The 11,983-nt window shown below is 38.3% G+C and overlaps 1 protein-coding gene across 1 annotated transcript in view; it reads right to left on the reverse strand.

Annotated features, from left to right (window-relative positions):
* Nucleotides 1-11,983, reverse strand: part of FUBP1 (far upstream element binding protein 1) — a 49,639-nt gene that overhangs the window by 23,749 nt on the left and 13,907 nt on the right. Inside the window, 7 exon segments of the mRNA XM_027770874.1 lie at nucleotides 2,110-2,270; nucleotides 6,168-6,309; nucleotides 6,554-6,654; nucleotides 8,117-8,219; nucleotides 8,480-8,581; nucleotides 8,688-8,786; nucleotides 8,889-9,051. Of these exon segments, the coding sequence (XP_027626675.1) occupies nucleotides 2,110-2,270; nucleotides 6,168-6,309; nucleotides 6,554-6,654; nucleotides 8,117-8,219; nucleotides 8,480-8,581; nucleotides 8,688-8,786; nucleotides 8,889-9,051 (871 nt within the window).

Below are 11,983 nucleotides of genomic sequence, written 5' to 3' on the forward strand. Positions count from 1 at the left end.
ATGATGCCACATCATAAAAATAGCTTAGCTGATGTCTTGTTTGATAAGCCAACATGACAAACACAGGCACATTCATGTAATCCCCACAACTCTATGAGGTAGGTACTCTAATCCTCCTTTTATAAGAGGAACCTGGACCAGAAGAGTAGAAATAACTTCTCCCAAGGTCACATAGACTTAAGTCACAGGATTTTCAACTCAGCAGCCTATTCCAGAGCCCATGCTTTCCACCATGCCAAACTGCTTCTGTAAAACAACCTAACTTGACTTTCTATGAATCCAACAACAGTTATGATCTATGCATATGAACTAATAAAGTTAATAATGCTCTACTCATTTTTCTACTTTGGCATCAACCTCTGCCATTAGAGTCTATAGCATTTTCTTGTTAGTTATGTTAATTATTCATACCACAGAATCTATGTCTATATACTACATTTTTTTTCTTTGCTTTTTTTTTGGAGAGGTTTTTGCTAGGGCGCATGCAATGGCCAGAAAGACAGAGTGAGACTGAGAGACAGAAAGTGAGAAATCACCCCCATGGGGATGGCCACGCTGCAATCCCTTCTCCTCCAGGGATCTTGGGCATGGATGCACACGTTCCTGGTGTGAGTTTAAGCCACCAGGTCTGGGTCTCGAACCACAGTCGATTACATGGGAGTCCAGGGACATAGCCATTATGCTAACTGCTGGTCCCTATATACTACATTTTTTAGATTTAAGTGACTTCTGCATGCTTTTGTCTTTCCAAGTAGACAGAAACAAGTGTCAAATTTCTTTCGCATTCCATTCATAGCAATGGCAAACACCAAGGAGAATTTTCCCAATTATTAAGAATTTAAGACACTGTCACAAACCCTACATCAAATTTTCATTGTATAAAACCCAGGAAATTTCTCTCTTTTTCTCACTCTGTCCCTCTGTGGTCAAAAATAAAATAAAGTTAAATAAGATAATAATTCTTAAAAAAAGAAAATGGGGAGTGCACCTGAGGGTGGTGTGGTGGTTGAGGGTACTGGACTCCCATATGGCTGACCATTATTCAAGTCCTGGACCTGGCAGCTTACTTTGTCTGTCTGTCTCTCTGTGCTCAAAATTAAAATAAAATAAATGAATGAAGTTAAATAAAAAAAATTCTAAAAAAAAAAAAGAAAGAAAGAAAGAAAAGAACCTAGAAAAATTCAATTTGCTCTATTTACTAAAAAACAGGAAATGTTCTTCCCAAATTTTTGTTCTATCATTTTTACTCTGGAAAACTTTTTCTGTATACTAGAATTCTGTACACTAGAATCACCTGGAACATTTTTGTTAAAATTAGATACTGGGCCCTATCCCAGGCTTCTAAACCAGAACTGTCTTTGTATGCTTTATTTAGAATGAAAAGAAGATAGTTTGCATTTTAAAGCCTCAGGTGATTATGAGCCAGTCCAGTACTTGAGATTTATAAATTTCTACACAGAATAGGGATGGGGAGGAGTCCATCTGATTAACCTTTTTGCCTCACCAAGGCTGGGTATGGTAAGACCTTTAAAAATACTGAATTCCCTGGGAACCAGCAGTCAGTGTAATGGCTATGTCGCTGGACTCCCATGTAGTTGACCGCAGTTCACGTCCCAGACCTGGTGGCTTAAAACTCACGCCGGGCGCGTGTGCGTGCGTGCCCAAGATCTCGAGAGGAGAATGGAGGAGAAGGGATTGCGACATGACCATCCCCCCTGGGGAGTGATTTCTTGCTTTCTGTCTCTCTGTCTCTGTCTGGCGAGCGCATGTGCCGTATAGTGAAAAACCTCTCCAAAAAAAAAAAAAAAAAAAAAAAACTGAATTCCCTTAACTATTTCTTTTCACTATGTTCCACAATCCTCCATTACTAATATGTCAGCAAGAAACACTTTCTTCCTCTTATCTACTCAAACCCAAACATATGGTATTTCTAAACATATGTAATTACTTATTTAACAAGGTTATTCTTACTGATGGGAAATTCTTTCTATGTGGTATGGTATCACAAAACCTGTTAATTCCAGATCAAAATCTATATTTCCCTGTGTGCGTCTGAATTAATGCCTTACTCAACTAATAGGGTCTACACTGTATTTAAAGCATACTCACACCAATCTTTTCTTCTATGAGTTGCCGAGCATAGTCTATCTGCTGTGGAGTGCCACGAATTGTAAATAACTTCATATTAGGATCTGCATTAGGTGGAGGATTTCTTTGAAGTTCTATTCGTGCACCAGACTGTTGGCTTATGCTTTTTATGGTTTCACCTCCTACAATCAAAAGATAGTAAATTTTCTAAACATTCAAAGTTACAAGAGGAACAATTCAGAAGCAAATGCTCACAATGAAATGGGCCATTACAAAAGTTCTGGCAAGTAGCCTATCTTGACAGTACTCTATTAGAACTTTTTCACTTAGTCTATACTTCAAATCAAATTATATGAAGTATTTCAAAATTCTCTTAAAATAACTTAATTTGTATTTACTCAGTACATTTTTATATAACCTTAATGAGTTTTATAACTTTCCAAAATATTTTGCTCAGATTACTTTTATAAGCAATTTAAATATAAGCACACATATAAATGTTCAATTTTTTAAAATGTAAGGACTTGACCTGCAGCCCAGTTGTTAATGGTTCTGGATCCCACACGGCCACCCAAGGTTCAAATCTAGCCCTATTGGCTTTAAAAACACAAAAAGCATATGGGCCTGCATGCCCCAAATCCTGACAGGCTAGAGAAATGGAGAAGGGACTGCAAAATAACCATGCTCTACCGGGGATTACTTTTCTCTCTCAAGAGTGTATCCATCCCCTGGCAAAACTGAAACTAATAAAAAGGACAGCTTTTTGACCAGCTACAAAGGTAAGTAATGCAACATTTTGTGATGATGAATCCACACAGTCAAGTTTCAGGTATGGTTCCCAAAGTCTCAACGTGCATGCATGCTCATAATCTGAGCCGGCCAAAGTCAATAGATTTTGGTGTGTGTTGTCTGTCTTGTGGAAGGAATAAACAAACTTGAAAGAAAAAGGTTTTTTTTTCCTACTAAAATAGGGCCAAATTAAAACCACTGCCACTCGTTTACAACAGCAACCAAAGGAATATCCAAAAAAAAAAATTAGAAGGTAAAAAATGTAGATTATAAAAAGATGATGAAAGGAATTGAAGGATTAAAAAAAATATTATCTTATGTTCATGAACTGAAATTGTCAAAATTATTAAAACCTCCATATTATTGAAAAGCGATCTACATAGTCAATGGAAAATGTATCGAAATAACAATGACTGTCTTCACAGAAATAGGGTAAAACACACACACACACACACACACACACACACACACACACACACTACAAAATCTGTATGGAATCACAAAAAATCTGAGCAAAAGAGTGGAGTTGGAGGCATCACACTACCACATTTCAAAAACAACATATAAAGTAACAGAGCAGAACAGAGACCCCAGAAATAAGTGATTTTTAAGAGGAGTCAACTACATTCAATAGAGAAAATGGTCTCTTCAATAAATGGTGAGGGTCAAGCAGGTGGCATAGTGGTCATTAAGGATGCAGGACTCCCACATGGTTGACTCTAGTTCGAGTCCCAAACCTGGCGGCTTGCTTTCTTAATTTCCCTCTCTCTTTCTCTTGCTCTGTCCCCCTCGGGTCAAATAAAATAAACACACAAGTAAAGTTAAAATAAAAATATATATATTTTAAAAATGATGCTAATCAGGGCCAGGAGGTGGTAGAGTGGTTACAGCGCTTGTATCCCATATCTAACTGCAGTGCAAGTCTTAGACCTGGTAGTTTGAAAAATCACACCTGGCACATATGCCCAAATCTCAGGAGAACAGAGAAGAACTGCAATGTGGCTATCCCACCTGTGTGGAGTGATTTGTAACTTTCCCTGTCTTTCTGGTAAGTACACATGCCCTACAGCAAAAATCTTTTTTAAAAAAGTGCTGGAAATGTACTTGCAGAAAAACAAAACAAATGTTAGTTCTTTCTCATCACAAAATAAAAACAAACCAAATTCAAAATAATCTGTTTTAAAGATTTAAAACTAAGACCTAAAATTATGAAACTTGTTAGCAAATGACATAAGGAAAACACTTCAGGACATTGGTATGAGCAGAGTTTTAAAAATATAAGGTAAAGGTTTATAACAATAACTGTCTCTACAGAGATAGAGTAAAACACACACACACACACACACACACACACACACACACACACACACTACAAAATCTGTATGGAATCACAAAAAATCTGAGCAAAAGAGTGGAGTTGGAGGCATCACACTACCACATTTCAAAAACAACATATAAAGTAACAGAGCAGAACAGAGACCCCAGAAATAAGTGATTTTTAAGAGGAGTCAACTACATTCAATAGAGAAAATGGTCTCTTCAATAAATGGTGAGGGTCAAGCAGGTGGCATAGTGGTCATTAAGGATGCAGGACTCCCACATGGTTGACTCTAGTTCGAGTCCCAAACCTGGCGGCTTGCTTTCTTAATTTCCCTCTCTCTTTCTCTTGCTCTGTCCCCCTCGGGTCAAATAAAATAAACACACAAGTAAAGTTAAAATAAAAATATATATATTTTAAAAATGATGCTAATCAGGGCCAGGAGGTGGTAGAGTGGTTACAGCGCTTGTATCCCATATCTAACTGCAGTGCAAGTCTTAGACCTGGTAGTTTGAAAAATCACACCTGGCACATATGCCCAAATCTCAGGAGAACAGAGAAGAACTGCAATGTGGCTATCCCACCTGTGTGGAGTGATTTGTAACTTTCCCTGTCTTTCTGGTAAGTACACATGCCCTACAGCAAAAATCTTTTTTAAAAAAGTGCTGGAAATGTACTTGCAGAAAAACAAAACAAATGTTAGTTCTTTCTCATCACAAAATAAAAACAAACCAAATTCAAAATAATCTGTTTTAAAGATTTAAAACTAAGACCTAAAATTATGAAACTTGTTAGCAAATGACATAAGGAAAACACTTCAGGACATTGGTATGAGCAGAGTTTTAAAAATATAAGGTAAAGGTTTTTATTATGCACACCCAGACAAGAAAAGCAGAAACAGAAAACCAGAATTATTCTAAAACAAAAGCCTCCTTAACACCAAAGGAAATAATCAACATAGCAGAGACAACCCATAAAATGGGGAAAAATATCTGTGAAACTACATATTTAACAAAGGAATATTAACAAGGATATATAAGGAAGTTAATTCAGCAGCAAAAACAAAAAATGAAAACCAACAAATAGAGGGACCAGTAGTTAGCGTAATGGCTCTGTCTCTGGACTGTCACGTAGTCGACAGCGGTTCGAGTCCCGGACCTGGTGGCTTAAACTCTCAAATGAGAGAGAAATGGAGAAAAGGGTGTCCCCCTCTCTCTCTCTCTGGTGAGTGCATATGTGTTCTTGCAAACTTGGGGGGGGGGGAAGATTTTAAACATTCTATTAGAAAATAAGGATAAATGGCTGAAATGATGGATATACTACCTACCTTGATTTAATTAACATGTATTGTATTCTAGTACTGAACAAATCAGTTTAGGGGCCATCAGAGGGCATAGCACATACATCACTAGACTCCCTTCTCAAGAGGCCGACTATGGTTTGAGTCCTGGACCCTGTGACTTAAAACTCATGCCAGGTGCCTGTGCATGCACGCCCAAGATCCTTGGAGGAGAAAAGAGAAGGGATTGCAGCATGGCCATCCCTTCTGGGGAAGAGGGTATAATTCTTTGCTTTCTCTCTCTCTCCAGTGAATGCATGTGTCCTATAGCAAAAATTTCTCCAAAAAAGAAAAAAAACAATGTATCTCACAAACATGTGTAATTACTAAATCTCAATTAAAATGAGAAACAAACAAACAAACAAACAAACCCAAAAAGTAATGTGTTAAATATTAAAAGTTTACAATGTGGGCAATCAGGTGTAATGGTGGTTAAGATACTGGAGTCCCACATGGCTTAAATAGAGAGCTGTTATTTAACAGTCTTAAAGTCTTAAATCTAGTGACTTGCTTTCTTCTCTCTTTCCGCCTCTCTCTTTCCAGTGAGCACATGTGCCCTTATAGGAAACTGAAAAATGAATAAAATTATAAATAACTAATTTTAAAAAATAAAAGGAGTTTAATATACATTGCCTTTTCCTATTATTAATCCAGTTTTTCCAGTTGGCACAATGAAATTAAATTCCTGTAGTCCACCAGGTGGTCCCATGTTCCAGTTTCCTTGACCTCTACCTCTTCCTCGACCACCAGGTCCAGGTCCACCAGGATTACCAGCCTAAGGGTGAAAAAGACCAACAACAACAACAACAAAAAGACTTTAGAAATTATTTGGCCCAAATAATCACTTTAAAATCTACCATTTTTAATATTTTGGGGTGAATAAAATAGCAGACTTAGATAACACTTTTTCTTGCTCCAAGATGTCTCTACCTTTAAGTCATTCAAACTTTTAGTTTTGATTAAAGAAAATACTTTCCCAATAAAAACAAAAAATGAAAATGACAAGCTTTCTATCAAACCTGAACACTTCGAAGAAGGTCTGTAATAATTTCTGCAGCATGTTGACATCGGTCTGGAGGTCCTGTTATCTGTGCTATTCTATCAGGTGTTGTTCCATCATCTTCAGAAGAAAGAAGCAAATTCAATTAATTAAATATTTAACATGTGAGTGTCAAAACTGATAGCTCCTGGGCTACCAGGTGGCATGGTATTTAAGGGCACTGGACTCATACATGGAGAACCGTGATTTGAATCCCGTACCGGGCGGTTTCACTTTACCCCCTCTCTCTGGTCAAATTAATAATAGTAATAAATAAATAAACATTAAATAGAATAATAATAATTAAAAAATCCTGGTAGCTCCTAACACTTAAAAGATTAAATATATGGAGCTAGGGGCCAGCAGGTCGCATGGTGGTAAAGGTGCTGGACACTCCCACATGGCTGACCAGGGTTTGCGTTCTGGACCTGTTGGCTTACTTTCTTCCTGGTCAAACGGAACTACATATACATACATACATACATATATATATAAAAAAATCGCTCCATTGTGCAATGGTTAAGTGCTGTGCATGGGAACCTATATATAACACATGGCCAATCACAGTTCTAATTCTACTGAGAAACATGCAGGGTATATGTGCATTTATTCTCAAAGTCATGACAGGATGGAGAGGTGGAGGAAAAAGGATGAGGGGGCTACTTTCTCTATCCCCACTCTCTGGCAACCATATGCCTCCATTTGTGTTTAAACTTAATTATTTATTATTATTATTTTTAAAATTTGCTATATAGGACACGTGTTCTCATGAGACAGACAGACAGACAGAAAGTGAGAGAGCAAGTCACCAGGTCCAGGATGCGAATTCCAATAGGCCATGTGGGAGTCTAATGCCTTAAATCACCATGGCATACATTGGACCCCCATCTTTCCCCATTTGAGGAAAAAAAAAAAAAAAAAGAGATTAACACATATACTCACCTGGCTTAAAATGAATTCGTACACCAGCATCATGGTGGTAAAGGTGCTGGACACTCCCACATGGCTGACCAGGGTTTGCGTTCTGGACCTGTTGGCTTACTTTCTTCCTGGTCAAACGGAACTACATATACATACATACATACATATATATATAAAAAAATCGCTCCATTGTGCAATGGTTAAGTGCTGTGCATGGGAACCTATATATAACACATGGCCAATCACAGTTCTAATTCTACTGAGAAACATGCAGGGTATATGTGCATTTATTCTCAAAGTCATGACAGGATGGAGAGGTGGAGGAAAAAGGATGAGGGGGCTACTTTCTCTATCCCCACTCTCTGGCAACCATATGCCTCCATTTGTGTTTAAACTTAATTATTTATTATTATTATTTTTAAAATTTGCTATATAGGACACGTGTTCTCATGAGACAGACAGACAGACAGAAAGTGAGAGAGCAAGTCACCAGGTCCAGGATGCGAATTCCAATAGGCCATGTGGGAGTCTAATGCCTTAAATCACCATGGCATACATTGGACCCCCATCTTTCCCCATTTGAGGAAAAAAAAAAAAAAAAGAGATTAACACATATACTCACCTGGCTTAAACTGAATTCGTACACCAGCATCATTTTGTATTTTTTTTATCATCTCTCCATTTCTTCCTATTACAATTCCAACAGCAAATCTTGGAATAGGGACCTTATGTAAAAAGACCAAGTATTAAGAAAGCCATTTCCTGAAAATTCAACTGCATTAAATCATAAAAGTATATATAATACCATGTTTTTATCAAATAGGGTAACAAGATACAACTATGTTTCAAATTTGAAACATAAAACAAAATTTGAAACAAAATTAGAAAAAGCATAAGATGGTAGAGAAGGCTATCTAATACAAAATAGAAAAAACTGCATTTGTCAACTAGCATGTAACATTTCGGAATATGTATTTTTACTTACATCTATCCCTTCATTTCCTCCTATCCTTGATCCATACTCATTTCGAACTTCTCTGAAACCACCTTGATCACGAATTAACTCTAACACCATCTCCTTGGCTTGCTGAAGTAGAAAAAGTTAACCATTTTACAAAGCACGTCTCAAAACATTTAAAATATTTGGGTACATTTTGCCCAACCCCAACTCCTTTAAAAAATATAAAGTTTACTTGAACTTTGTATGGGTCTCCTGTAATCCTAAGAGGTTTGTCAGCACCAGTGTTCTGAGGACCATCTTGAATCATAACCATTTTAACTCCAGCCCGTTCCTGGTTATAATCAGAGAATTCATATGTATTAACAAAAGGAGAATGAAAGAAAATTGGCTTAAAATCAGACTAAAAGTAATCATTTTACAAATAAAATAATACCTGAAGTTGTTTAATAGTCTCTCCCCCTTTTCCAATAACTAATCCTGCTTTGCTAGCTGGAATCATGATTTCTTGAACTGCATTTCCTGGTCCATCACCATGATGGAAGCCAGGAGCTGGTCTTCCTTTTTCAACAATCTGGTCCAGTAACCGTTTTGCAGATCTGTTAACAAATTAACATTCAAATAATAAAGTAGAACTAACCAAAATTATCAAAATAGAGAATATATAAAATAGTATAATCAAATACTCTTATCACAATTCAGGATTAAGTGCGTCAAAGCTCATGCTAACAATACTTTTACTATTTACCTATTTTCTTTTTAGAAATATTTTTACTATAGGGCAAGTGTGCTCACTGGAGACACAGAAAGAAAGAGAGAAATCAGCCCCCACCCCAGGGAGATGGCCATGTCACAATCCCTTATGCTCCATTCTACTCCGGGGATTTTGAGTATGTGCCCAACTCAGTTTCAAGGCAACGGGTACAGGCTGAACTCTAGTCAGTTACTTGGGGAGTTCAGTGCTTCAATCACTGCCACCTGTAAGCCCCTTTACCTTATGCTTTTAACAAGAAAATGAAATCAAGGTTCCAAAATTGTGGTAAATTTTCAGTATAAAATTTTCACTTTTGGGACCAGCAGTTGGTGTAATGGCTATGTTGCTGGACTCCCATGTTGGTTGACCATGGTTCAAGTTCTGGACCCGGTGGCTTAAACTCACACTGGACGTGTGTGCCTGTGTGTACCAAAGATTCCGAGAGGAGAAAGGAGAAGAAGGGATTGCGGTGTGGCCATCCCCGCCCCGCCCCCGGGGGGGGGGGGTAATTTCTCGCTTTCTGTCTCTCTGTTTCTGTCTTTCTGGTGAGTGCACAAGCCCTATAGTAAAAATCTACCACCACCACCACCCCAAATCACTTTTAAGAACAGCCCATGGGACCAGCAGATAGCATAGTGGTTATGTTGCTGGACTTTCACGTAGTTGACCATGGTTCAAGTCCTGGACCTGGCAGCTTAAAAATCATGCCAGATGTGTGTGCGTGCATGCCCTAGATCCCGAGAGGAGAATGGAGAAGGGATTGTAGCATGGCCATCCCATCCCCCGAGGGGTGATTTCTTGCGAGTGCATGCACCCTATAGCAAAAACCTCTCCAAAAAAAAAAAAAAAGAATAGCCCAAAAATTTCAAGAAGGAACACACAAATTTTTCCTCAGGATTAAGCTGATTCTTCTAATAATTATTTATTTACATTTTAAAACTATCCTTTCGTTCAGTCATGTTACAATTTATCAGTTCAACAAATACTTAAAATATCTAGTCTGTGCCAGGTAATATTTTAGTTAATGGAGTTACAGCACTTAACAAAATAAATAAGATTCCTACCACAGTGGCTTAATTTCATTAAGTAAAAATACCACAGTATTTCAAATACACATCACTTGGCAAGTCCTATAAAGAAAACCACGGTAGTATAAGGAGAGATTGGGATTATGTGTGTGTGATAATATATTTTATACAAAATAAATATAGGGACCCCTGCTAATAAAGACAAATCTGAGCCAAAACCTGAAGGAAGGAGTGATAAAAATAGCTAGGAAAGACATTACAGAGAAAAGGAACAGAAAGTGCTAAAGATTCAAAAAGAGCCTAATTTGTGCGTTGAAAAAACAGAAAGGGGATTAAAAGGAGCTACAACACAGTGAGTTGATACAGGAATGGCAAAAAATGAAGTTAGGAGGCCAGGCCCTGATAACGTACTGATTTATATTCTAAAGTTAGGGGACAAATTAAGAATTCTGGGCAGGACCAGCAGATGGTACAATGATTTCATCACTGGATTCCCACGTAGTCAACTGATTTAAGTCCCAGACCCAGCAGTTAAAAACTCACACCGGGTGGGGAACCAGCAGTTAGCGTAATGGCTATGTCGCTGGACTCCCACATAGTCGACCGTGGTGCGTGTCCCGGACCCAGTGGCTTAAAACTCATGCCAGGCGCATGTGCGTGCGTGCCCAAGATCTCGAGAGGAGAAGGGATTGCGGCGTGACCATCCCCTCTGGGGGGTGATTTCTCGCTTTCTGTCTCTATGTCTCTCTCTGTTTGGCGAGTGCATGCGCCCTATAGTGAAAAATCTCTTCCCCCCCCCCCAAAAAAAACAAAAACAAACAAACAAAAAAAAAACCAAAAAAATAAAAAAAACAAACTCACGCCGGGTGAGTGTGTGTGCATGTCCAAAATCCTGAGAGGAGACTCAAAGAGAAGGGACTGCAGCATCACCATAATCTCTGGGAGTGTGTTATCTTGATTTCTGTCTCCTTGGCAAGCACACATGCCCTACAACAAAAATCTCCCTTAACAAAAACAAAACAAAGCAATTTTGAGCAAAGTAGTGATATAAATTTGATTTTAAAGAAAACTGAATACACCAGATTTGATAGCACCTGCCAATAATTCTCTCATTAAAAGAAAAGCAAAGAGGATGGCAGGTACTGTAGTGGTTAAAGTGGCACCTACATGGGCAACCACAGTTTGAGCCCCAGACCTGGTGGCTTGCTTTCTTACTTCCCCCTTCTCTCTCCTGGTCAAATTAAAAAATAATAAAGTTAAATAAAATAACTCTTAAAAAAGAAAAGCAAGGAGCCAGCAAGTAGCATAGTGGTGTAGGCACTGAACGCCCACATGGCTGACCATGGTTTGAATCACTGACCTGCTGGCTTGCTTTTTCACTTTCCCTCTCTCTCTCTCTCTCTGGAGAATAAACACAAGTAATAATAATGATAATAAATAAAACTGAATAAAAAATCTTTAAAGAAAATGAAAAGTACTGCTCTGTCTAGACTATTGCAAAAACACTACTATGGGACAAGCATAAAAAAATAAAGATATGGGAACCAGCAGTTAGCGTAATGGCTATGTCGCTGGACTCCCACGTAGTCGACTGCGGTTCGCGTCCTGGACCTGGTGGCTTAAAACTCACGCCGGGCGTGTGTGTGTGCATGCCCAAGATCCCAAGAGGATAATGGAGAAGGGATTGCAGCGTGACCATTCCCTCTGGGGGGTGATTTCTCGCTTTCTGTCTCTATGTCTTTCTCTGTC

Source organism: Tupaia chinensis, unplaced genomic scaffold (assembly GCF_000334495.1).
Source record: "Tupaia chinensis unplaced genomic scaffold, TupChi_1.0 Scaffold000164_1, whole genome shotgun sequence".
NCBI classification, from domain to species: Eukaryota; Metazoa; Chordata; class Mammalia; order Scandentia; family Tupaiidae; genus Tupaia; species Tupaia belangeri.